This window comes from Pseudorca crassidens, chromosome 10, assembly GCF_039906515.1.
Source record: "Pseudorca crassidens isolate mPseCra1 chromosome 10, mPseCra1.hap1, whole genome shotgun sequence".
Lineage (NCBI taxonomy): Eukaryota > Metazoa > Chordata > Mammalia > Artiodactyla > Delphinidae > Pseudorca > Pseudorca crassidens.
In genome coordinates, this window is record NC_090305.1 from 100,619,550 (window position 1) to 100,647,201 (window position 27,652).

The 27,652-nt window shown below is 42.8% G+C and overlaps 1 protein-coding gene and 1 long non-coding RNA gene across 4 annotated transcripts in view; one reads left to right on the top strand and one right to left on the bottom strand.

Moving 5' to 3' along the window:
- Positions 1–2,260, top strand: part of LOC137232739 (uncharacterized) — a 55,494-nt gene extending 53,234 nt beyond the window's left edge. The window contains exon 8 of one of the 2 annotated variants that reach the window (XR_010947166.1): positions 1,816–2,260. This is a non-coding gene — a long non-coding RNA (uncharacterized lncRNA). The remainder of the gene's footprint in view (positions 1–1,815) is intronic. The other variant, XR_010947167.1, reaches the window with a different exon arrangement.
- The window catches only part of SEC13 (SEC13 homolog, nuclear pore and COPII coat complex component), a 54,511-nt gene that overhangs the window by 16,178 nt on the left and 10,681 nt on the right, over positions 1–27,652 (bottom strand). For both annotated transcript variants that reach the window (XM_067755438.1, XM_067755439.1), the window contains 5 exons: positions 26,676–26,791; positions 23,542–23,693; positions 22,956–23,089; positions 1,324–1,457; positions 750–873 (listed from right to left, as the gene is read on the bottom strand). In XM_067755438.1, coding sequence (XP_067611539.1) covers positions 750–873; positions 1,324–1,457; positions 22,956–23,089; positions 23,542–23,693; positions 26,676–26,791 — 660 coding nt within the window. The remainder of the gene's footprint in view (positions 1–749; positions 874–1,323; positions 1,458–22,955; positions 23,090–23,541; positions 23,694–26,675; positions 26,792–27,652) is intronic.

The window sequence follows — 27,652 nt, forward strand, 5'->3', positions numbered from 1 at the left end:
TGGTTTCATCGTCCGCACCGCTAATTCTCAAATTTTCTCTGGGGCTTTCCTCACAACTGCCAAGTAACTTCGTTGTTTTGGCTCCCTCTGGCTCTGTACTTTCTCAACTGAATGGGTATTGCTGTCTAAACGCCAAGCTCAGAGAATGAGATGGGACCAAAAAACAAAACAAAACAACACACACACACACACCAAAACAAACCAAACTAAAACAGAACAAACAGAATTATCTTTTACATCATTTAAGCCTGTTCTACTTGGTCCTCTCAAATTTAGGACCAAGCAGAAAAGGCTCAAATGATGTAAAAGGCCAGGCTTAACTCTCATCTTGGGTGGTAGCATATAATTAACGGCTTATCCTTGGTCTTACTTTTGTTATCTGTCTGGGAATAGTGAGTAGGTAGATGAGCCCAAGGTCTTACGATTTCCCATTGCTCCTGGTCCTTGCTTGGGAACACTCTCAGAATGATGCCTGGGTACCTCCATTCCCTATCCACAAAAGGGTCAGGAGGGGAAACTAGTCCTGAATTTGGTCTTGCTCTTGGCTCAGTGGAAGAAAGCCACTGTGGCTTCTGACCAAGGCTTCACTGCGTGATGACAGGGCTCCAGGTGCTCCCTTATTTACAATGGCCTATAGTTGCCTGTCTCCTGCCCTACCCCTTCAAGGATTTCCCCTAGGGGAACTGTAAGGGCTGATGGGACTTCCTGAGATTAACTAACACAGGATGCTTGCACAGGTCTGAGCTGACCTGGGAGCAGCTGGCGATGGTGCTCGTGGGCAGGCCGATGGAGGGGGCCCAGGCCACATCTCGAACCCAGTCACTGTGTGCTTCCAACTTCTGCTCTTCCTTCCACTGGCCGTCCTCTTCCTCCCTAACAGGGGAGATGGTGGGGAGAATTCAGCAGGCAGCAGCCCAGGTGCCATTCCCACACCTCCATTCCCCCCCACCCCACAGGCTCCACAGGGGTGGAGAAGCTATTCCACCTTTCTGATAACATTTGTTGAACCTACAGAATTTTATTCAGTTCACCAGCTATAAAGAAGCCCTCCAGGAAATGCTGTGTTCCTCCACAGCCAACAAGTCAGCTCTAGCAGTTGTGAATTAGGAAGAGTCAAAGCTCCTGAGTAAAGGGAAAGTTTACTTTCGGATGTTTACTTTTTTGTTTTTATTTTAAAAAGGATGTCCTCTGAGAGACTGAAGACAGTATTCTATGGGCAAAGGGAAAAAGACAGTTGATCCCGTTTCTGGTGAACTGAGGCTGAGTCATGGTAGGGTAGAAGATGAGAAGTGTCCCCTTGAGAAGTTCACCAATGCCACTTACTTCCACAGTTTGATGAGGTTGTCACAGCCGCCTGATGCAAACTTCTTGATGTAGTTGGGCTTCTGCCCAGATGGCTGGTCTATGAGGCTTCCAGGTACGACAGCAGGGGCCCAGCTGACGGCATTGCAGCCAATCTGTACGGAGGGGGAAGGGGGACTTGTGGTGACTCTGCCCCTTTGCCTGGCACAAGGATACTGCTTCTGCAGACCCAACGCTGATGTTTATTCCTTCTGCAATTCTCAGGACTGGATTATGCAGGACAGCTGTTTTAATGAACTAAGGATTAGCCACCCAGAACTCTTCTTCAAGGATTCCTAACAGTGCGTGTATTTTTCAGCAACATGTATTTAAAGAAGGAATTAGGGAATCTCAGGAATCTAAGAAAAGAACATTTTCCAAACATATGAAGGGAGGGCACAGATTCAAAAAACCACACAAAGTAAATATATGGATTAATGAATTACTCTAAAGCACTCTTGTAATCACTCCCAGGTCAAGAAATAAAACGACCATTTACCCAAGAAGCCCTGTCATGTATGTCCTACCTGAATCATAGCCCCTCTGTTCTCCTGTAAGTAACCATTATTTTGATTTCTAATGTCTATTTTTTTAGCTTTGTCATCCAAATGTACATCCTTAGGCACTAGTTTATTTTTGCCATTTAAAATGTTGTTTAAATTGCAATATTCTTTTTATTGAAATACAGTTGATTTGCAATACCATGTTAGTTTCAGGTGTATAGCAAAGTAATTGAGTTATACATATACACTGTCCATGACAGGTTATTACAAGATATCGAATAGAGTTCCCTGTGCTATACAGTAAATCCTTGTTGGTTATCTATTTTATATACAGTAGTATGTATCTGTTAATCCCAAACTCCTAATTTATCCTCCTCCCTTTCCCCTTTGGTAACCACTTGTTTTTTTTTTTGGCCACGCCATGCGGCATGCGGGATCTTAGTTCCCTAACCAGGGATCGAACCTGTGCCCCCTGTATTGGGAGCATGGAGTCTTAACCACTGGACCACTAGGGAAGTCCTATAAATTTGTTTTCTATGTCTGTGAGTCTGTTTCTGTCTTGTTTCATTTTTTTTAAGATTCCACATATAAGAGATATCATATGATATTTGTCTTTCTCTGACTTAACTTCATTTGTATGATAATCTCTAGGTCCATCCATGTTGCTACAAATGGCATTATTTCGTTCTTTTTATGGCTGAGTAATATTCCATTGTAAATATGTACACCACATCTTCTTTATCCATTCGTCTGGTGATGGACCCTTAGGTTGTTTCCATGTCTTGGCTATTATAAACAGTGCTGCTATGAACGTTGTGGTGCATGTATCTTTTGGAATTAGAGTTTTTGTATTGTCTGGATATATGCCCAGGAGTGGGATTGCTGGGTCGTATGGTAGCTCTATTTTTAGTTTTTTAAGGAATCTCCATATTGTTCTCCATAGTGGCTGCATCAATTTACGTTCCCACCAGCAGTGCAGGACGGTTCCCTTTTCTCCACACTCTCTCTAGCATTTATTATTTGTAGACTTTTTGATGATGGTTATTTTGACCAGTGTGAGTAAACATTTTTTTGATGTTTCTTGCATCTTCTAATTTATAGATTCTCTGATCTTACTGGCTCAGACTCAGGTTTCTTCCCTTTGCCAAGACTACAGGTGGTGGTGTATTCCTTCATCAGGAGGCACATGTCAGACTGTCTCTCTTTTTATGTTATTACCACCTGTCAATAATTTATGCCTCTCTCAATTCACTGGGCATTACAAAATGGTGATACTATCATTCTATTCATTTCTTTGTCATTTATTACATGGAATACTCTAGACAGGGGCAATTTCACTCATTAATATTTGCTTCCCCAGGGGTACAGATCAGGTAAGAAAGGCAAGATAAATGCTTGATTCTTTCTGAACTAGTTCCGTCATTCTCCAAAGATGACTGATTCTCTTTTAAATATCAGGATGAACTCATGGAGTTAAGCATATTTGACAGGTTTCAGTTCACTGCCATTATTCTAATTTTTTACACTCCAACTGCCCATCTTTGGCAGTGTGAGCCTGTTCAAGTTAGCTCCTTTGACACAACCCTAGTATGTCAAAAAGTAGGTCAGTGATCATTTCTATCTGGTACGACAAGATGTTTGTACTTTTCCTGCCTGAGGCCTGGGATCAGCCATTTCCTCAAGAGCTCTGGTTTCTTTTAGTGAGAAATTGTATTTCAAGTGTATTTCTGGTGCTAGGGATGCTCACTGGTACATAATTATTTATTTCATTTAACACACAGCAGAATAGTCTCAGAATAATACTGTCAATATGATTACTAATAACATTAAAGAAAGTATTTGCAATGCCCTCCCCATTCCCCCCACTGTTTTTCTGGGGGGTGTTTTCATGTGCATGGTACCAGCTGCTTGTGCTGCACACTGTTTATTTAACAGTTATACTCTATCTATCTTAGCCGAGCACACGATCAGGACCTTGTTCAGTGTTAGTTCTTTACAATTAACTGTATATTTATATGGATGTCTTTCTAGTCATTTTTGTTGTCTAAAACTTATTCTTTAGTAGATACCTCAGGCAGGGCTCATGGAAACAACAGTCCTTGAGTTCTTGCATACTGGAAACAGTCTGCATTCTTTACAATCCAAATTTTTTTTGTTTTGTTTTGCGGTATGCGGGCCTCTCACTGTTGTGGCCTCTCCCATTGCGGAGCACAGGCTCCAGACGCGCAGGCTCAGCGGCCATGGCTCATGGGCCCAGCCGCTCCGCGGCATGTGGGATCCTCCCGGACCGGGGCACGAACCCGTGTCTCCTGCATCGGCAGGCAGACTCTCAACCACTGTGCCACCAGGGAAGCCCCCTACACTCCCAAATTTTAAAGGAAGATCTAATTGACATTAACAGAACATAGAGTGCACAAATTGATGAACTTTGACATCAGTATACTCTGTAAAATCATCACTACAATCAAGATAACAAATGAATCTCAAAGTGATGAAAGAAAAAAAAATTCCAACCAAGAATACTCTACCTGGCAAAGTTACTGTTCAGAATTAAAGGAAAGATAGTTTTCCAGATAAGCAAAAGCTAAAGGAGTTCACCACCACTAAAATGGCGTTACAAGAAATGTTAAAGGGACTTCTTTAAGCTGAAAAGAAAGGGTGCTAATTAGTAACAAGAAAACATATGAAAGTATAAATCTTCCATAGGTTTTATACTCATAAGGTAAATATATATTGAAGTCAATGGATTAACTGCTTATGAAGCTATTATGAAGGTTAAAAAAAATAAAAACTGTAACTACAGTACTTAAAGATACGCAAGATAAAAAGATGTAAAATGTGACAACAATACATAAAAGGTGGGTGGGGGAGGGTAAAAATGTAGAGCTTTAGGGACTTCCCTAGTGGTCCAGTGGGTAAGACTCTGCACTCCCAATGCAGGCGGCCCGGGTTTGTTCCCTGGTTAGGGAACTAGATCCTACATGCATGCTGCAACTAAGAAGTCCGCATGCTGCAACTAAGAGTCTGCATGCTACAACTAAGAAGTCTGCATGCCGCAATGAAGATCCTGCATGCTGCAATGAAGAGCTGGCATGGTGAAAATAAATAAATAAAAAATAAATATATTAAAAAAAAAAGTAGAGCTTTAGAATGGGTTCACACTTAAGTTGTAATCAACTTAAAATAGACTATTAATATGGGTTGTTATATATGTAAACTTCATTGTAAGGACAAAGCAAAAACCTATAGTAGATACACAAAAGATAACGAGAAAGGAATCTAAGCATACCATTAAAGGTCATCAAACCACAAAGGAAGAGAGCAAAAGAACTATAAAAAGCCAGAAAAAACCAAAATGGCAATAAGTGCATACCTATCTATAATTACTTTAAATGTAAATGGACTAAATTCTCCAATCAAAAGACATCATAGAGTGGCTGACTGGATTAAAAAAACAAGAACCATCTGTGTGCTGCCTGTAAGAAACTCACTTCAGATTTAAGGACACACACAGACTGAAAAAAGAAGGGATAGAAAAAGATATTCCGTGCAAATGGAAACCAAAAAAGCTGGGGTAGCTATACTTGTATCAGACAAAATAGACTTTAATACAGGGACTGTAATAAGAGACAAAGAAAGGCATTAGATAATGATAAAGGAGTCAATTCAACAAGAGGATGTAACATTTGTAAACATTTATGCACTCAACACAGGAAAACCAAAATATATAAAGCAAATACTAACAGACTTAAAAGGAGATATAGGCAGCAATATAATAATAGTAGGGTTATGTCAATGGATAGATCATCCAGACAGAAAATGGCCTTAAAGGCACATTAGACCAGATGGACTTTACAGATATATAGAGAACGTTCCATCCAAAAGTAGCAGAATACAGGCACACCTCACTTTATTGTGTCTTGTTTCATTGCGCTTGATAGACACTGAGTTCTTCACAAACTGAAAGTTGTGGCAACCCTATGTCAAGCAAGTCAATTGGCATCATTTTTCCAACAGCATTTACTCACTTCCTGTCTGTGTGTCACATTTTGGTAATTCTCGCAATAGTTGAAACTTATTCGTTATTACATTTGTTTTGTTGACCTGTGATGAGTGATCTTCGATGTTACTGATGCAAAAAGATTATGACTTGCTAAAGGCTCAGATGATGGTTAGCTTTTTCACCTATAAAGCATTTCTAAATTAAAGTATGTACATTGTTTTAGACATAATGCTATTATTGTACACTCAGTAGACTAGGAGAGTTTAAACATAACCTTTATGTGCATTGGGAAATCAGAAAATTCATGTAACTCCCTTTATTGTGATATTCGCTTTATTGTGGCGGTCTGGAACCGAACGTGCACTATCTCCATGGTATGCCTGTATACTTTCTTCTCAAGTACACATGGAACATTATCCAGGATAGATCATATGTTAGGCCAAAAAAAGTCTTAATAAATTTAAGAAGACTGAAATCCTATCAAGCATCTTTTCTGACCAAAATGATATGACACTAGAAATCAATTACAAGAAGAAAACTGGAAAATCCACAAATATGTGTAGAATAAACAACATGCTACTGAACAACCAATGGGTTAACAAAGAAATCAAAAGAGTAATAAAAAAATACTTTCAGACAACTGAAAATGGAAATACAACACACCAAAATTTATGGGATGCAGTAAAAGTAGTTCTAAGAGGGAAGTTCACAGAGATAAATACCCACCTGAAGAAACAAACAAACAAACAAGATCTCAAAAACACCCTAACTTTATACCTCAAGGAACCAGAAAAAGAACAAATGAAGCCCAAAGTCAGTGGAAGGAAGGAAACAACAAAAATCAGAGGAGAAATAAATGAAATACAGACTGATACCACAAAAATACAAAGGATCATCAGAGTCTACTATGAACAATAATACGCAAACAAATGACAACCTAGAAGTAATGGATAGATTCCTAGAAACACAGAACATTCCAAGACTGAATCATGAAGAAACAGAAAATCTACACAGGCCAATAACTATGAACAAAGATGGTAAAATCCTCAACAAAATACCAGCAAACCAAATTCAACAATACATTAAAAGGATCATACACCATGATCAAGTGAGATGTATTCCAGGGATGCAAGGCTGGTTTACCACCCACAAATCAATCCAGGTGATACACAACATTAACAAAATGAAGGATAAAAATCATATAATTATCTCAATAGATGCAGAGAAAGCATTTGATTAAAGTCAGCATCCATTTATGATAAAACTCTCAACGAAGTGGGTATAGAAGGTATGTACCTCAACATAATAGAGGCCATATATGACAAGCCCATAGCTAACATCAATAGTGAAAAGCTGAAAGCTTTTCCTCTAAGATCAGGAACAGGACAAAGATGTCCATGCTTGCCACTTTTACTCATTAAAGTATTGGAAGTCCCAACCAGAGCAATCAAGCAAGAAGAAGAAAATAAAAGCCATCCAGATTGGAAAGGAAAATGTAAAACTCCGTATTTGGAGATGACGTGATATTATATATAGAACATCCTCAAGACTCCACCAAAAAACTGTTAGAAATAATAAACGAATTTAATAAACCTGCAGGAAACAAAATCAATGTACAAAAAACTCTTGCATTTCTATACACTACCAATGAACTATCAGAAAAGAAATTATGAAAACAACCCATTTACAATTGCATCAAAAAGAATAAAATACCGGGCTTCCCTGGTGGCGCAGTGGTTGCGAGTCCGCCTGCCGATGCAGGGGACATGGGTTCGTGCCCTGGTCTGGGAAGATCCCATATGCCGTGGAGTGGCTGGGCCTGTGGGCCATGGCTGCTGAGCCTGCGTGTCCGGAGCCTGTGCTCCGCAACGGGAGAGGCCACAGCAGTGAGAGGCCCGCGTACCGCAAAAAAAAAAAAAAAAAAAAAGAATAAAATACCTAGGAATGAATTTAACCAATGAGGGGAAAGACCTGTACACTGAGGACAATGATGAAAGAAATTAAAGACAACACAAATGAAAGATATTCATGCAGATGGATTGGAAGAAATATTGCTAAAGTGTCCATACTACCCAAAGCAATCTACAGATTCCATGCAATTTCTATCAAAATTCCAATGCCATCTTTCACAGTACAATCCTAAAATATAAATTGTTTGTTTAGAACAAACAATCCTAAAATTTGTATGGAATCACAAAAGACCCCTTTATTAAAAAGATACAGTAATCAAAGAGTATGGTATTGGCATTAAAAACAGACACATACTCTTTACAACACTGTTACTGGCTATCTACAATTTACTTGTCTACCTGATATTTTCTACCATCACTAAAATGTAAAACAAAAACAAAAAACCAACAAAAAATCAACCAGACACATAGATCAATGAACAGAACAGAGAACCCAGAAATAAACCCATGCATATGTGGCCAATTAATTTATGATAAAGGAGCCAAGAATATACAATGGGGAAAGGACAGTCTCTTCAACAGACAGTGTGGGGAAAACTTGACAGCCACATACAAAAGAACGAAACTGGACCACTATCTTACACTGTACATAAAAATGAACTCAAAATGGATTAAGGAATGTGAGACCTGAAGCCATAAAACTCCTAGAGGCAAACATAGGTGCTAAGCTCCTTGACATTGATCTTGGTGATGATTTTCTGGGTCTGACTCCAAAAGCAAAGGCAACATAAGCAAAAATAAGGGGAACTACATCAAACAAAAAGCTTCTGTACAGCAAAAGAAATCATCAACAAAGTGAAAAGGCAACCTATGGAAAGGGAAAAAATATTTGTAAATCATGTATGTAATAAGGGGTCAATATCAAAAATATAAAAGAATTCATACAACTCAATAGTAAAACCAAATAATTCAACTTAAAAATGGCAGAGGATCTGAATATATGGTTTTCCCAAGAAGATACACAGATGGGTCAACAAGTACATGAAAAAATGTTCAACATCACTAATCATCAGGGAAATGCAAATCAAAACCACAATAAGATATCACCTCACATCTGTCAAAAATAGCTAAGGCTTCCGGGAAGATGGCGGAAGAGTAAGACGCGGAGATCACCTTCCTCCCCACAGATACACCAGAAATACATCTACACGTGGAACAACTCCTATAGAACATCTACTGAACGCTGGCAGAAGACCTCAGACCTCCCAAAAGGCAAGAAACTCCCCATGTACCTGGGTAGGGCAAAAGAAAAAAGAATAAACAGAGACAAAAGGATAGGGACGGGACCTGCACCAGTGGGAGGGAGCCGTGAAGGAGGAAAGGTTTTCACACACTAGGAAGCCCCTTCGCGGGTGGAGATTGCGGGTGGCAGAGGGGGAAAGCTTCCGAGCCACGGAGGAGAGCACAGCAACAGGGGTGCGGCGGGCAAAGCGGAGAGATTCCCGCACAGAGGATCGGTGCCGACCAGCACTCAGCAGCCTGAGAGGCTTGTCTGCTCACCCGCCGGGGCGGGCGGGGCTGGGAGTTGAGACTCGGGCTTCGGTCGGAGCGCAGGGAGAGGACTGGGGCTGAACACAGCCTGCAGGGGGTTAGTGCGCCACGGCTGGCCAGGAGGGAGTCCAGGGAAAAGTCTAGACCTGCCGAAGAGGCAAGAGCCTTTTTCTTCCCTCTTTGTTTCCTGGTGCGAGAGGAGAGGGGATTAAGAGCGCTGCTTAAAGGAGCTCGAGACGGGCGCTAGCCGCGGCTAAAAGCGCGGACCCAAGAGACAGGCATGAGACGCTAAGGCTGCTGCTGTCACCACCAAAAAGCCTGTGTGTGAACACAGGTCACTATCCACGCACCCCTTCCGGGGAGCCTGTGCAGCCCGCCACTGCCAGGGTCCCGGGAACCAGGGACAACTCCCACAGGAGAATGCACGGCGCGCCTCAGGCTGGTGCAACGTCACGCTGGCTTCTGCCGCCACAGGCTCGCCCCGCACTCCGTGCCCCTCCCTCCCCCCAGCCTGAGTGAGCCAGAGCCCCTGAATCAGCTGCTCCTTTAACCCCACCCTGTCTGAGCAAAGAACAGACGCCCTCCAGCGACCTACAGCAGAGGCGGGACCAAATCCAAAGCTGAGCCCCTGGGAGCTGTGAGAACAAAGAAGAGAAAGGGAAATCTCTCCCAGCAGCCTCAGAAACAGCGGATTAAAGCTCCACAATCAATTTGCTGTACCCTGCATCTGTGGAATACATGAATAGACAACGAATCATCCCAAATCGAGGAGGTGGACTTTGAGAGCAAGATTTATGATATTTTCCCCTTTTCCTCTTTTTGTGAGTGTGTATGCTTCTATGTGAGATTTTGTCTGTATAGCTTTGCTTCCACCATTTGTCCTAGGGCTCTATCCGTCTTTTTTTTTTTCTCTCTTAATAATTACTTTTTATTTTAATAACTTTATTATATTTTATCTTACTTTATTTTATCTTACTTTATCTTCTTTCTTTTTTTCTTCCTTCCCTCCCTCCTCCCTCCCTCCCTCCCTCCTTCCTTCCTTTCTTTCTTTCTTCTACTAATTCTATTTTTTCTCCCTTTTATTCTGAGCCGTGTGGATGAGAGGCTCGGTGCTGCAGCCAGGAGTCATGCTGTGCCTCTGAGGTGGGAGAGCCAACTTCAGGACACTGGTCCACAAGAGACCTCGCAGCTCCATGTAATATCAAGCGGTGAAAATCTCCCAGAGATCTCCATCTCAACACCAGCACCCAGCTTCACTCAACGATCAGCAAGCTACAGTGCTGGACATCCTATGCCAAACAACTAGCAAGACAGGAACACAACCCCACACATTAGCAGAGAGGCTGCCTAAAATCATAAGCCCACAGACAACCCAAAACACAGCACCAGACGTGGACCTGCCCACCAGAAAGACAAGATCCAGCCTCATCCACCAGAACACAGGCACTAGTCCCCTCCACCAGGAAGCCTACACAACCCACTGAACCAACCTTAGCCACTGGCGACCGACACCAAAAACAACGGGAACTACGAACCTGCAGCCTGCAAAAAGGAGACCCCAAACACAGTAAGATAAGCAAAATGAGAAGACAGAAAAACACACAGCAGATGAAGGAGCAAGATAAAAACCCATCAGACCTAACAAATGAAGAGGAAATAGGCAGTCTACCTGAAAAAGAATTCAGAATAATGATAGTAAAGATGATCTAGAATCTTGGAAATAGAATAGACAAAATGCAAGAAACATTTAACAAGGACCTAAAAGAACTAAAGATGAAACAAGCAATGATGAACAACACGATAAATGAAATGAAAAATACTCTAGAAGGGGTCAATAGCAGAATAACTGAGGCAGAAGAACGGATAAGTGACCTGGAAGATAAAATAGTGGAAATAACTACTGCAGAGCAGAATAAAGAAAAAAGAATGAAAAGAACTGAGGACAGTCTCAGAGACCTCTGGGACAACGTTAAACGCACCAACATTCGAATTATAGGGGTTCCAGAAGAAGAAGAGAAAAAGAAAGGGACTGAGAAAATATTTGAAGAGATTATAGTTGAAAACTTCCCTAATATGGGAAAGGAAATAGTTAATCAAGTCCAGGAAGCACAGAGAGTCCCATACAGGATAAATCCAAGGAGAAACATGCCAAGACACATATTAATCAAACTGTCAAAAATTAAATACAAAGAAAACATATTAAAAGCAGCAAGGGGGGGCTTCCCTGGTGGCGCAGTGGTTGGGAGTCCGCCTGCCGATGCAGGGGACGCGGGTTCGTGCCCCTGTCCGGGAGGATCCCACGTGCTGCGGAGCGGCTGGGCCCGTGAGCCATGGCCGCTGGGCCTGCGCGTCCGGAGCCTGTGCTCCGCGGCGGGAGAGGCCACAACAGTGAGAGGCCTGCGTACCACAAAAAAAAAAAAAAAAAAAGCAGCAAGGGAAAAACAACAAATAACACACAAATGAATCCCCATAAAGTTAACAGCTTATCTTTCAGCAGAAACTCTGCAAGCCAGAAGGGACTGGCAGGACATATTTAAAGTGATGAAGGAGAAAAACCTGCAACCAAGATTACTCTACCCAGCAAGGATCTCATTCAGATTTGATGGAGAAATTAAAACCTTTACAGACAAGCAAAAGCTGAGAGAGTTCAGCACTACCAAACCAGCTCTACAACAACTGCTAAAGGAACTTCTCTAGGCAAGAAACACAAGAGGAGGAAAAGACCTACAATAACAAACCCAAAACAATTAAGAAAATGGGAATAGGAACATACATATCGATAATTACCTTAAATGTAAATGGACTAAACGCTCTGTGTCAAAAGACACAGATTGGCTGAATGGATACAAAAACAAGACCCATATATTTGCTGTCTACAAGAGACCCACTTCAGACCTAGAGACACATACAGACTGAAAGTAAGGAGATGGAAAAAGATATTTCATGCAAATGGAAACCAAAAGAAAGCCGGAGTAGCAATTCTCATATCAGACAAAATAGACTTTAAAATAAAGACTATTACAAGAGACAAAGAAGGACACTACATAATGATCAAGGGATCAAAACAAGAAGAAGATATAACAATTGTAAATATTTATGCACCCAACATAGGAGCACCTCAATACATAAGGCAAATACTAACAGCCATAAAAGGGGAAATCGACAGTAACACATTCATAGTAGGGGACTTTAACACCCCACTTTCACCAATGGACAGATCATCCAAAATGAAAATAAATAAGGAAACACAAGCTTTAAATGATACATTAAACAAGATGGAATTAATTGATATTTATAGGACATTCCACCCAAAAACAACAGAATACACATTTTTCTCTAGTGCTCATTGAACATTCTCCAGGATAGATCATATCTTGGGTCACAAATCAAGCCTTGGTAAATTTAAGAAAAGCGAAATTGTATCAAGTATCTTTTCCAACCACAACGCTATGAGACTAGATATCAATTACAGGAAAAGATCTGTAAAAAATACAAACACATGGAGGCTAAACAATACACTACTTAATAACAAAGTGATCACTGAAGAAATCAAAGAGGAAATTAAAAAATACCTAGAAACAAATGACAATGGAGACACGACGACCCAAAATCTATGGGATGCAGCAAAAGCAGTTCTAAGAAGGAAGTTTATAGCAATACAATCCTAACTTAAGAAACAGGAAACATCTCGAATAAACAACCTAAACTTGCACCTAAAGCAATTAGAGAAAGAAGAACAAAAAAAACCCCCAAAGTTCGCAGAAGGAAAGAAATCATAAAGATCAGATCAGAAATAAATGAAAAAGAAACGAAGGAAACGATAGCAAAGATCAGTAAAACTAAAAGCTGGTTCTTTGAGAAGATAAACAAAATTGACAAACCATTAGCCAGACTCATCAAGAAAAAAAGGGAGAAGACTCAACAGAATTAGAAATGAAAAAGGAGAAGTAACAACTGACACTGCAGAAATACAAAAGATCATGAGAGATTACTACAAGCAACTCTATGCGAATAAAATGGACAACCTGGAGGAAATGGACAAATTCTTAGAAATGCACAAACTGCCAAGACTGAACCAGGAAGAATTAGAAAATATGAACAGACCAATCACAAGCACTGAAATTGAAACTGTGATTAAAAATCTTCCAACAAACAAAAGCCCAGGACCAGATGGCTTCACAGGTGAATTCTATCAAACATTTAGAGAAGAGCTAACACCTACCCTTCTCAAACTCTTCCAAAATATAGCAGAGGGAGGAACACTCCCAAACTCATTCTACAAGGCCACCATCACCCTGATACCAAAACCAAACAAGGATGTCACAAAGAAAGAAAACTAGAGGCCAATATCACTGATGAACATAGATGCAAAAATCCTCAACAAAATACCAGCAAACAGAATACAACAGCACATTAAACGGATCATACACCATGATCAAGTGGGGTTTATTCCAGGAATGCAAGGATTCTTCGATATACGCAAATCAATCAACGTGATACACCATATTAACAAACTGAAGGAGAAAAACCATATGATCATCTCAATAGATGCAGAGAAAGCTTTCGACAAAATTCAACACCCATTTAAAAATCCTGCAGAAAGTAGGCATAGAGGGAACTTTCCTCAACATAATAAAGGCCATATATGACAAACCCACAGCCAACATCGTCCTCAATGGTGAAAAACTGAAAGCATTTCCACTAAGATCAGGAACAAGACAAGGTTGCCCACTCTCACCACTCTTATTCGACATAGTTTTGGAAGTTTTAGCCACAGCAATCAGAGAAGAAAAGGAAATAAAAGGAATCCAAATCGGAAAAGAAGAAGTAAAGCTGTCACTGTTTGCAGATGACATGATACTATACATAGAGAATCCTAAACATGCTACCAGAAAACTGCTAGAGCTAATCAATGAATTTGGTAAAATAGCAGGATACAAAATTAATGCACAGAAATCTCTGGCATTCCTATACACTAATGATGAAAAATCTGAAAGTGAAATCAAGAAAACACTCCCATTTACCACTGCAACAAAAAGAATAAAATATCTAGGAATAAACCTACCTAAGGAGACAAAAGACCTGTATGCAGAAAATTATAAGACACTGATGAAAGAAATTAAAGATGATACAAACAGATGGAGAGATATACCATGTTCTTGGATTGGAAGAATCAACATTGTGAAAATGTCTCTAACTACCCAAAGCAATCTACAGATTCAATGCAATCCCTATCAAACTACCACTGGCATTTTTCACAGAACTAGAACAAAAAATTTCACAATTTGTATGGAAACACAAAAGACCCCAAATAGCCAAAGCAATCTTGAGAACGAAAAACGGAGCTGGAGGAATCAGGCTCCCTGACTTCAGACTATACTACAAAGCTACAGTAATCAAGACAGTATGGTACTGGCACAAAAACATAAAGATAGATCAATGGAACAGGATAGAAAGCCCAGAGATAAACCCACGCACATATGGTCACCTTATCTTTGATAAAGGAGGCAGGAATGTACAGTGGAGAAAGGACAGCCTCTTCGATAAGTGGTGCTGGGAAAACTGGACAGGAACATGTAAAAGTATGAAATTAGATCACTCCCTAATACCATACACAAAATCAAGCTCAAAATGGATTAAAGACCTAAATGTAAGGCCAGAAACTATCAAACTCTTAGAGGAAAACATAGGCAGGGCACTCTATGACATAAATCACAGCAAGATCCTTTTTGACCCACCTCCTAGAGAAATGGAAATAAAAACAAAAATACACAAATGGGACCTAATGAAACTTCAAAGCTTTTGCACAGCAAAGGAAACCGTAAACAAGACCAAAAGACAACCCTCAGAATGGGAGAAAATATTTGCAAATGAAGCAACTGACAAAGGACTAATCTCCAAAATTTATAAGCAGCTCATGCAGCTTAATAACAAAAAAACAACCAACCCAATCCAGAAATCGGCAGAAGACCTAAATAGACATTTCTCCAAAGAAGATATACAGACTGCCAACAAACATGAAAGAATGCTCAACATCATTAGTCATTAGAGAAATTCAAATCAAAACTACAATGAGATATCATCTCATACCAGTCAGAATGGCCATCATCAAAAAATCTACAAACAATAAATTCTGGAAAGGGTGTGGAGAAAAGGGAACCCTCTTGTACTGTTGGTGGGAATGTAAACTGATACAGCCACTGTGGAGAACAGTATGGAGGTTCCTTAAAAAACTACAAATAGAACTACCATATGACCCAGCAATCCCACTACTGGGCATACACCCTGAGAAAACCATAATTCAAAAAGAGTCATATACCAAAATGTTCATTGCAGCTCTATTTACAATAGCCCAGAGATGGAAACAACCTAAGCGTCCATCATCAGATGAATGGATAAAGAAGATGTGGCACATATATACAATGGAATATTACTCAGCCATAAAAAGAAACGAAATTGAGCTATTTGTAATGAGGTGGATAGACCTGGAGTCTGTCATACAGAGTGAAGTAAATCAGAAAGAGAGAGACAAATACCATATGCTAACACATATATATGGAATTTAAGAAAACAATGTCATGAAGAACCTAGGGGTAAGACAGGAATAAAGACACAGACCTACTAAAGAATGGACTTGAGGATATGGGGAGGGGGAAGGGTAAGCTGTGACAAAGCGAGAGAGAGGCATGGACATATATACACTACCAAACGTAAGGTAGTCAGCTAGTGGGAAGCAGCCGCATAGCACAGGGAGATCAGCTTGGTGCTTTGTGATCGCCTGGAGGGGTGGGATAGGGAGGGTGGGAGGGAGGGAGACGCAAGAGGGAAGAGATATGGGAACATATGTATATATATAACTGATTCATTTTGTTGTAAAGCAGAAACTAACACACCATTGTAAAGCAATTATACTCCAATAAAGATGTTAAAAAAAAAGAATAGCTATTATCAAACAGACAAGAAACAGCAAGTGTGGAGAAAAGGGAACCTCTTTGTGCACAGTTGGTGAGAATGTAAATTGGTGCAGCCACTATGCAAAACAGTATGGAGGATCCTCAAAAAATGAAAAAGAGAACTATCTTATGACCCAGCAATTCCACTTCTGGCTATTAATACCAAAAACCAAATAAAAACCCAACAAAACCCCCTTAATTCAAAATACATCTGCACTCCCCCATCCTCACTGCAGCATTATTTATAATAGCCAAGATATGCAAACAAGCTAAGTGTCCATCAGTGGATGAATGGATAAATAGGTGGGGTGTGTACACACACACACAGGAATATTATTCAGCCATAAAAAAAGAATGAAATCTTACCATCTGCAACAACATGGATGGTCCTTGAGGGCATAATGCTAAGTGAAATAAGTCAGAAAGAAAAAGACAAAAACTGTATGATCTCACTTACATGTGAAATTAATAAAAACCCCCAAGCTCATGGATACAAAGAACAGATTGGTGGTTTCCAGAAGTGGGGATGAGGGATGGGCAAAATGGGTGAAAGAGGTCAAAAGGTACAACCTTTCAGTTATAACAGCCTATAGGCTCTGGTGCCAGGACGCCTCAGGCTAAACAACCAACAGGGCGGGAACACAGCCCCACCCATCAGCATACAGGCTGCCTAAAATCTTCCTGAGCCCACAGCCGGCCCTGCCCACCAGAAGTACAAGACCCAGCTCCGTCCACCAGTCCCTCCCATCAAGAAGCCTGCAGAAGCCTCTCAGACCAGCCTCATCCACCAGAAGCAGGAAGAACTACAAACCTGCAGCCTGCAGAACAGAAAACGCAATCACAGAAAGTTAGACAAAATGAGACGGCAGAGGAATATGTCCCAGACAAAGGAACAAGATAAACCCCCAGAACAACAACTAAGTGAACTGGAGATAGGAAATACACCCAAAAAAGAATTCAGAGTACTGATAGTAAAGATGATCCAAGATCTTGGAAAAAGAATGGAGGCACAGACTGAGAAGATACAAGAAATGTTTAATAAAGGGCTAGAAGATCTAAAGGACAAAGAGAGATGAAAAATACAATAACTGAAATGAAAAATAAACTAGAAGGAATCAATAGCAGAATAAGTGAGGCAGAAGAACGGTTAAGTGAGCTGGAAGACGGAATGGTGGAAATCACTGCCACAGAACAGAATAAAGAAAAAAGAATGAAAAGAAATGAAGACAGTCTAAGAGACCTCTGCCACAACATTAAATGCAGCAACATTCATATTATGGGAGTCCCAGAAGGAGAAGAGAGAGAAAGGACCTGAGAAAATATTTGAAGAGATAATAGCTGAAGACTTCCCTAACATGGGAAAGGAAACAGTCACCCAAGTGCAGGAAGTGCAGAGTCCCAGGCAGAATAAACCCAAGGAGGAACAGGCTGAGACACATAATAATCAAAATGACAAAAATTAAAGACAGAGAAAATATTACAAGCAACAAGGAAAAAAAAATAACACACAAGGGGAATTCCCATAAGGTTATCAGCTGATTTTTAAGCAGAAACCCTGCAGGCCAGAAGGGAGTGGCACAGTATATTTAAAGTGATGAAAGGGAAGAACCTACAACCAAGAATACTGTACCCAGCAAGGCTCTCATTCAGATTCGATGGAGAAATCACAAGCTTTACTGACAAGCAAAAGCTAAGAGGTTTCAGCACCACCAGACAGCTTTGCAACAAATGGTAGAGGAACTTCTCTAGGTGCGGGAAAAAAAGGCCACAACTAGAAACAGGAAAATTACGAATAGAAAAGCTCACCGGTAAAGGCAAACATACAGTAAAGGTAGGAAATCATTCGCACACAAATATGACATCAAAACCAGCAATCATGAGAAGAGGAGAGGACAAATGCAGGATACTGGAAATGCATTTAAAATGAAAAGACCAGCAACTTAAAACAACCTTGTTTATATATAGACTGCTATATCAAAACCTCATGGTAACCACAAACTGAAAATCTACAATAGATATACACACACAAAAAAGAAAAAGGAATCCAAACGCAACACTAAAGTTAGTCATCAAATCACAAGAGAAAACCAAAGGAGGACGGGGAGAAAAAAGACCTACAAAAACAAATCCACAACAATTAGCAAAATGGCAATAAGAACATACATATCAGTAATTACCTCAAACATAAGCAGATTAAATGCTCCAACCAAAAGACACAGACTGGCTGAATGGATACAAACTTTCAGTTATAAAATAAGTAAGTCATAGGGATGTGATGTACAGCTTGGTGACTAGTTAATACCTCAAGAAAAAAAAGAAGTGATTAGTTAATACCTCAATTAAAAAAAAGAAGTGATTAGAAAGATAATTACTGGTAAAGAAGAGAATGAACACATCATCCCCAAGTTTCCCGGGATCCCTTTGCAATCCATCTGTGCTGCCCACCTCCCTACGCTCAGCAACCACTGATCTGCTGTCACTACAGTTTCCTTTTCCATACTATGAAATCACAGTATGTACATTGTCTGATTTTTTTCCAGTCAGCATAATTATTTTAAAATTCGTTTATCTCGTGTTTATCAATAGTCATTTCTTTTTATTGCGAGGTAGCATTTCTGTAGTACGGATATACCACAATTTGTTGACCCATTCACCTGTTCATACTCATTTGGATTATTTCCAGGTTTTGGCTGTTAAAGTTGCTGTGAACTTTGGTATTTAAGTCTTTGTGTGAACTTGAAAGTCAGCTTCGCTAGTTATAAATCCTTGGCTCACACATTCTTACCTTGAGTATTGTAAATGTGTTCTCCACTTTCTCATGCACAGATCATTGCTGTTGAAAAGCCAGATAATCCAGTTGTTTCCCTTGTAAGTTACATGGCTCCTTTTGCCTAGATGCCCAAAGGACTTTTTTTTTTCCTTTAAGGCCAGTAATTTCACTATACTTAGGCCTTTTTGCTGGTGATTCTGGGTTGATAGTCTTAAGTATAGGGTACGCTCTCTCAATATGTAGTTTCAAATATGGTTTTTAAATTTTAAGGTAGTTTTCTTGAATCAGTTTTTAGTATTTGTTCTGTTTTCTTCTTCTGGACACCTAATATTCACATTTGATCTCTGCTTGTCTTCACTTTTTGTCAAAATCTTTTTATTTCTTTTTTCCCTTTTTCACACTATTTCTCTTAAGGCATTATCTGTTGTGTTTATTTGCTCTGGTATTCCTTCTAGTTTAGTCTTTATTTATGAAATAATTTTTAATTTCTAACTCTTTCCTGAGTTCTGTCACCTCATTTCTTCTGAGTCTTTCAAATTTTGATTTATGCTATTTTTAAATGTCTTATGTTATTTAAAAAAACTCTCTTAGCTTGACTGGAAATAGCGGGTGACAACTGGTTGTTTTTGTGGGCATGTCTTTCTTTCACTGCCCGTGAGAATGTTATTCTGCATATTCATTTTTTCTTAAAGGAAAAAACTTTCTTAAAGGAAAACTTCTGAGATTTCACCTCAAATACTTCTTTTTTCTTTTTTTGCGGTACGTGGGCCTCTCACTGTTGTGGCCTCTCCCGTTGCGGAGCACAAGCTCCGGACGCGCAGGCTCAGCGGCCATGGCTCACGGGCCCAGCCACTCCGCGGCATGTGGGATCTTCCCGGACCGGGGCATGAACCCGTGTCCCCTGCATCGGCAGGCAGACTCTCAACCACTGTACCACCAGGGAAGCCCTTCTTTGTTATTTTTAAGTGAAATTAGTTTTCCTGATCAAATGAGGTTCAGGAAAGCCTTTCTAAGTTCAGAAGTGTCTGTTTTTGTGTAGTAGTAACAAATGTGACAGCTTGCTTCTGGGATTTCATGGCTCTGTTCCTCTCCCCCACTCTGGTCTATATCCTCTCTTTCCTTTTAGTGTGTGTCCCCCTCTGGCTCTGTGTCCCTCTGCTCACAAGAGGCACTATTGTGGAAGCAAGCCCAGTGGGTCATGAGGGTCCGATTTCTCCAAGTCCCTTTAGTCTCTCTTTTGGTGGGCCCCCTGCGCTCACCTGGTATGAGGTCATGCAACCCCCAGGCCCCATGTCAGTTCTCCAAAGGAGATACAAATAGCCAATAAGCACGTGAAAAGATGCCCAACACCATTAGTCATTGGAGAAATGCAAATCAAAACCACAATAAGGTACTACTTCACACCCACTTGGATGGCTATCATCAAAAAGAAGACAAAAAGAAAAAAAAAAAAGAAGACAACAAGTGTTGGCAAGGATGTGGCGAAACTGAAATCCTCATACACTGCTGGCAGGAATGTAAAATGGTGCAGTTAATTTGGATAACAGTTAGCAGTACTTCAAAAAGTTAAACACAGAGATTCCATGACTTGGCAATTTTACTCCCAAGAAAGTTCAAAACACAAAAACGGACACACAAATGTTTGTAGGAGCATTATTCATAATAGCTGAAAATGATCACTAACTGATGAATGGCAAAATAAAATGTGTATATTCACACAATGGAATATTATTCAGCCATAAGAAGGCATGAAGCACCGATATATGCTATGATATGGATGAACCTTGAAAACATGCTACGTGAAAGAAGTCAGTCACAAAAGACCACATACTGTATAACTCCATTCACAGGAAATGTCCAGAATAGGCAAGTCCATACAGACAGAAGGCAGATTAGCATTGCTTGGGGCTAGGGGTAGGGTGGGGTGGAGAGTGACTGCTAATGGGGTTTCTTTTCGGGTGATGAAAAAGATCTGGATACTAGCAGTGAGAGTTGTACAACTTCGTGAGTATATTAAAAACTACAGAACTGTATACTTTTAAAAAAGGGTGAATTTTATGATATGTGAATTTTATCTTACTTTTAAAAAAAGTTACAAACAAAAGTACAAAATTCCTGCTGCTGTTTGCCAACTGGCCAGCAATGCTTTCCAGTGAACACCTGTTGGCTCTTCTGGGGGTACTCCTCAGGTGTGGTGGAAGGCATCGCATTACTTCTTCCTCCTGCTCGGATGCCAATACCTCAGAGTCTTGTGGCTGTCGGTGGTCCACTGCTCTCTGCTTGTATTTTGGAGTTTGTGGAAATACCTTGCTACCCAATTTTGTTGTTAACTGCTGTTCAGGAGGTTTTGGTTTTGCTACCTAGTTGCTCTGCTGGTTTCTACGCAAAGACTGGAAAAGACTCAAGCACTATGTTGCCATTCCCCACCATCTTCCCAGAAGCCTCTCAGCCTATTCAGTTTTGCAAGTTAGTCAGCAGATGGGGATCACAGGGTCCCAAGTAACAAGACCCTGAGACAGGCTCCTGGGGCCTTGAAGGCTGGGCAGGCTATGGACCCCATGAATTTGAGAACTGCAGAAGTAAGTACAGCGTCAAACTTGGGGCTGCTGACTTCCATCTGCATAGTTTTCAGAAGTGCTGGGGCCATGAAAGCTGGACTGCTGTGTAGACAGAAGGTAGATGGATTCCAGGATTCTAACCTCAGCACAGTACCTTCTCTAAGTCACTTACTTTTTCTAAGCCTCACTTACCTAATCATAAAATGAGAACAGGACTGGCGACCTTGCAAATCTGTACATTTGTTATTTTTTCTTTCATTCACAAACATTTGAGAGGATTGCATGACATACAATAGACGCTCAAGAAATGTGAGATTTCCCCTCACTGTCCACCGTGCTTGCTTTCTTTCTTTTTTTAAATTTACTTTATTTTTGGCTGCGTTGGGTCTTTGTTGCTGCATGCGGGCTCTCTCTAGTTGCGGCAAGTGGGGGCTATTCTTCATTGTGGTGTGTGGGCTTCTCATTGCAATGGCTTCTCTTGTTGCAGAGCATGGGCTCTAGGCGCGCGGGCTTCAGCAGTTGTGGTGCACGGGCTCAGCAGTTGTGGCTCGCGGGCTCTCGAGTGCAGGCTCAGTAGTTGTGGCGCACGGGGCTTAGCTGCTCCATAGCATGTGGGATCTTCCTTGATGAGGGCTCGAACTCGTGTCCCCTGCATCAGCAGGTGGATTCGTAACCACTGCGCCACCAAGGAAGCCCCACTGTGCTTTCTTGACTGTTTTAAACTTAATGTCCAATGACTATAAGTAGAGAACTAAATTCCTATTTTTTTTTTTTTTTTTTTGCGGTACGCGGCCCTCTCACTGCTGTGGCCTCTCCCGTTGCGGAGCACAGGCTCCGCACGCGCAGGCTCAGCGGCCATGGCTCACGGGCCCAGCCACTCCGCGGCATGCGGGATCTTCCTGGACCAGGGCACGAACCCATGTCCCCTGCATCGGCAGGCGGACTCTCCATCACTGCGCCACCAGGAAAGCCCCCTATGATGATTTTTAACACCACTCAATTCCAGGGGTCCCAATGACCACTGCAGGCCATGTCAACTTGAGGTGTCCATAGCAAGGGTGGCAGTGAGGCAGCCTACTGCTGCCACCTTGCCAGTGCCCTGGCCCTCCCCGACTTGGAGGAACCAGTGCCAACCCTGCCGTGGGCTGAATGAGGCTGGTGCAGCCTGGCCTCCCTGGATGCAGCCTGTCTGGCTTCAGAGCAGAGAGGCTCAGAGCTGCTCTCCCAAGCATGTCTGATCAGCAGCCCCCTCCCCTGGCCCACCGCACAGCAGTGACACTGTTCCTGCCACTCTCTAAGGAGTGAACAGGGGACATGAGGCAAGGTCACAGAGCTACCCCCTATACACAGGAAGGGTGTGACTTACAGTGTGAGCATTGTTGATCTTCTTCACTTCCCATTGGCCCAACCCGGTGTAAGTCAGCAGAGAGATGGCTCCATCTGAGCTCCCACAAGCTAGGATCAGGCCGTAGTCATGGGGGGCCCAGCACACAGAGTTTACTGCAGGAAGGAGGGAGGAACAGTGAGCAGACTTTCAGTTCTGAGACTTACTGTTTTACTGAATTTCTAAAAAAAAAAAATTGTAGGGATCACCAGGAGGAGGTTGTAATTTTGTCAATTAAGGAGATTTAAAAAACCCATCACTACTAATATCATCATAAACTAAAGCCTATCTCATAATCTGAGAACAAGGCCAGTACTTGAAATGAATAAACCTTAAAAAAACAAAAATCTCGCTATGTTGTCTTTGCTTTTCTCATTTTGCTTTGGATTGGCTTTAGGTCTTAAGGCCTTACCTCAGCTGTGGAAAGAGTAACAGAAAAGCAACCAAAGCCCAGGGGACAAACGACGAGCATCACAAGGGGAAAGCCAAGGGTCAGCCAAGACAGAGGCCTCCCCCTCTCCCCCAGGGCCCCTCTGCCCGCCGCCCTCTCCTGCCACACTCAGTGTACCTGAGGAGTCGTGTCCCGTGTGCTCATGCGTCTTCTCCCAGGTGCCATTTTCCTCTTTCCAGATAATGACTTTGCGGTCATAGGAGCAGGATGCCAGGACATTGCCATACATGGGGTGGGCCCAGGCCACTTGCCACACAGGACCCTCATGACTGCAAGGGGAGAGGGTCAGAGGTTGCTCAAATGGGCCAAAGGAACCCACAGTGCTCTGCCAGCCACTACTTTGGACAGAAGTGAATGGCTTCTCAGGACAGAACTGCCTAAAAATTTCAAAAAGGAGAGCCGTGTATAATGTCACTCCAAAAGGGACCGTCATTGGGCAGTGAGGACCCTGAGGCCGAAGGCGAGTCAGCCCCTCTGTCCCGACACGGCAGAGCCCTCACCTACCCCAGATGGTGGCCAGCATAGCCTACATGTACTGTCATCAGCACAGTCACCAACAGATCCAGCGTTTACCCCCACAAGTGCTCAGGATATATCTGTAGATGAATCACTCCTCATCTTCCCAGACAGTCACCTTCTTGTGGAGGCAGTAACTATTTCATTTTGATACCTGCCACTACTCTTTTAACTTTATCAACAGGCATGTCTCTCTCTTCTCTTCCCATCTCTGTGCGTTCACTGTCTGAGCACGTACCCTGTGCCAGGCTCTGTACTGGGGCCGTCCCTCAGAACGGGGGGCACCCAGCACACGGAGGTGGATGGCACAGAGGGGATGGGACAGGCTCTTTCACGCCTATTCCACACTCACTTGTTGCTTGACTTTAGGCCAGGGCCATATCCTCTCTTTGGCTTTGTCTCTTAATAGAGGTGTCAACAAGACTTCTTTCACATGGCGGTCATGAGGGAAATGTTTGTGATAACTCAATAAAGAGCTTACAACAGTGCTTGGTACAAGAAAAGGAGAAAACACAAGCTTGACGACTGCTAGCTCTGGTGCTGCTCCCTGCTCCCCCATCCACCCTGGGACTGCTGACACTCAGAGTTCTCCTCCCTCCAGCTGGGACAGTGGTCCAACCCCAGTCTCTACAAAGGAGCTGCTAATGAAACTCTTGTAGACTCAAACGTCCTACAACTAGCGTAACTTTAACTGAGGGAACAAAGAATGGGGGCCTGAATTTATTACCCTCCAATACTTTTCATACTTAGAGCAGAAGAAAAACGCAGAGCAGAGGACCGAGTGACAGCAGACTCAGTCCTGGTGACTGCCCCCACCCCACCCCCCTCCGCCCAGCCTGCCGGCTTCCCGAGCTGTCCTCTCTTTGCAGCATGATGCCTAGATGGCAGCCAGGCCTCGCCCTCAGAGCTCTCCGCTCAGCCACGGCCTGCTGAGCAGGGAAGGCGGCATCTGGCTCCTGAGTCACTTGACTCCTGACACTCAGGAAAAGGTGGAACTTCTAGGCCTATCTCCTGAAACGGCTACTGACTTAGCTATGTCTGTTTTAACCTATTCACAAACATGTACTGAACACCCACTTGTCAGCAATTCTTAACTTCTCCTGTGCAGTCTGGTGAACGTTATGGTCCCTTCTCAGAATAATGGATAAAATACATAGAGCTAGGGCTTCCCTGGTGGCGCAGTGGTTGAGACTCCGCCTGCCGATGCAGGGGACACGGGTTCGTGTCCCGGTCCGGGAAGATCCCACATGTCATGGAGCGGCTGGGCCAGTGAGCCATGGCCGCTGAGCCTGCGCGTCCGGAGCCTGTGCTCCGCAACGGGAGAGGCCACAACAGTGAGAGGCCCGCGTACCGCAAAAAAAACAAAAAACAAAAAACAAAAAAAAATACATAGAGCTAGGATTATAAAGAAAACCCAATTATACTGATATACAGTTATCAAAACGTTAAAGAACAATTTATGTTATTAGTGATACGTGTGCTTCTTTGTTAACGCTTTAAGTAACAAACTCTAGTGGCAAGTCTAATAACCATTCTAACTTCAAGGTAGTGATGAGCATAAATGCTGTTTTGAGAAAGCTACAACAACTGTAATGTGATATAAAAATATCTGTGACGGTCTTCCCTAGTGGCCCAGTGGTTAAGGATCCGCCTGCCAATGCAGGGGACACGGGTTCGAGCCCTCGTCCAGAAAGATCCTACATGCTGCGGAGCAACTAAACCCGTGCGCCACAACTACTGAGCCTGTGCTCCAGAGCCCACGAGCCACAACTACTGAAGCCCGCACGCCTAGAGCCCATGCTCCGCAACAAGAGAAGCCACCACAATGAGAAGCCCGCGCGCCGCAATGAAGAGCAGACCCCGCTCACCGCAACCAGAGAAAGCCAGCGTGCAGCAACAAAGACCCAACGCAGCCAAAAATAAATAAATTTATTAAAAACAAAAATCTATGACTCCTATTGGTAACAAAGTGACAGGTACTATGAATACTACTGTAGTTCCTGGCCTATAGCCATAATTGAAGGAAATGCTAAATATCAGTCACTGAAAATAAAGAGGTAATGTTTTCCCTTTCCCAGTTCACCACCTCCTGAATTCTACCCACAGAACACTTGGAGATCCATGGTACCCAGGTTAAGAACCCCATCTACCTGAGGTAGTGAACTGAGGGAAAGCACTAGAGTGCGGCCACAAAACTGAGAGCCAGGATCTCAAGAATGTCAACAGGGAGAAAGGTAAATGAAACGTTTGCAAATATTCACTGAGTACCTACCACGGGCAAACAGGCAGAATTATGGGATTTATATCATTACTATTACATTCTTAGATCACCAGCCTTGAGTCACTTTAGATCATGTGGTAGCTAAACTTGTTTAAAAAAAAAAGTTAGTTTCCCACTCTTGAAAATAGCAGTGGCCACTGGACGCTTGTTGCAAGTAGGCTCTAACTGGGTGGAGACAGCGGCAGCCTGTGTTGGGGGTGAGTGGGTGGAGGCTCTGAGAGCCTATAACTGACTCCCTCGCCCCAGGTCTGCCAGTGGGCATTTGGGCGGCAGAATTGGGATTTGCTCCTGGCTCCATCGGCCTGGGATACCTGATGAGGGCAGCCGGCTGGCTGGGACCAGGTGTCCTCTCCGCTGACTGCACTGCGGGCTGCTCTGATCTGGCCCTCAGCCCTTCCTGCCATGTCTGAGAAGCCCACTCTCTGAGATCTTGCCCAGGGTTGGCTGCACTCACCCCCTGAGGTCGGCGATGAGGATCTGCCCTCCGTTGCGCACGTCGAAGATCTTGACGGACCTGTCTGATGAGCAGGTTGCCAGGCGGGTGCCGTAGTAGTCCATCTGGGCATCATGCTGCAAAGAGAGGACAGCTCGGGAAGCCGGCAGGCTGGGCGGAGCGGGGTGGGGTGGGGGCAGTCACCAGGACTGAGTCTAGTAGGGACCAGAATCTACCTGAAGTTAATCAAACCTCAAAGAATCATCACTATCAGGCAGGAAGCTAGCATGTCAACGTTCTCACTTCTCTGACAGGTAATTTCCTTCTGAAAGGGACAAGAAAAACCACACCCAGGTGCTTTTAGACCCTTTACATCACAGGGGAAGTCCTTCCCAGTCCTGTTCTGCAGGGTGGGTATATGGGAGAAGAGAAGCTTGCCTAGCTTCCTTCTTCTTCCTCCTTCCTCACGCCCCACTGTGTTCTGAGGCTCCGTGGGTCGCCAGGGAGGTTTGGCTCAGCGTCAGAACCCAGGGCTAATGCTGACCCAAAGAAGCAGGCCACTGACTGCCTGCAGGCCCCAATCAGGTCCTCCACGATGCACGCCAGTACCCCAGACTCTCCACTCATGCCTTAAATGTCATTGGTCCCATCACTGATGAACCAACTTCATTGATGCTGCCTGGCCATCCAGACCTAGGGCTGGGCCCTGCCCACAGCTCCTTTTCCATCGGGGCGATGGCTCCTCTGAGCCAATCCACCTGCTGCCTCACTGTACTTACTGGCCCCTCCTGTTTGCTGGCCCTGCCTATTCCAATGGATGACACTTTCCTCACTGTTGCGCCTTGGGGGTTTCAGGAACTATTAGCTGTCACTCTTGTGGTCATCAGGGGCAATCACATCCTTTCAGGGGGAAGCAATCATTTCGTCTGCTTCAACACTCCTTCCTCACCTCCCTACCCAAGGAAAACATCCTGATTCTTCTTGGGAGGCCAACCCCC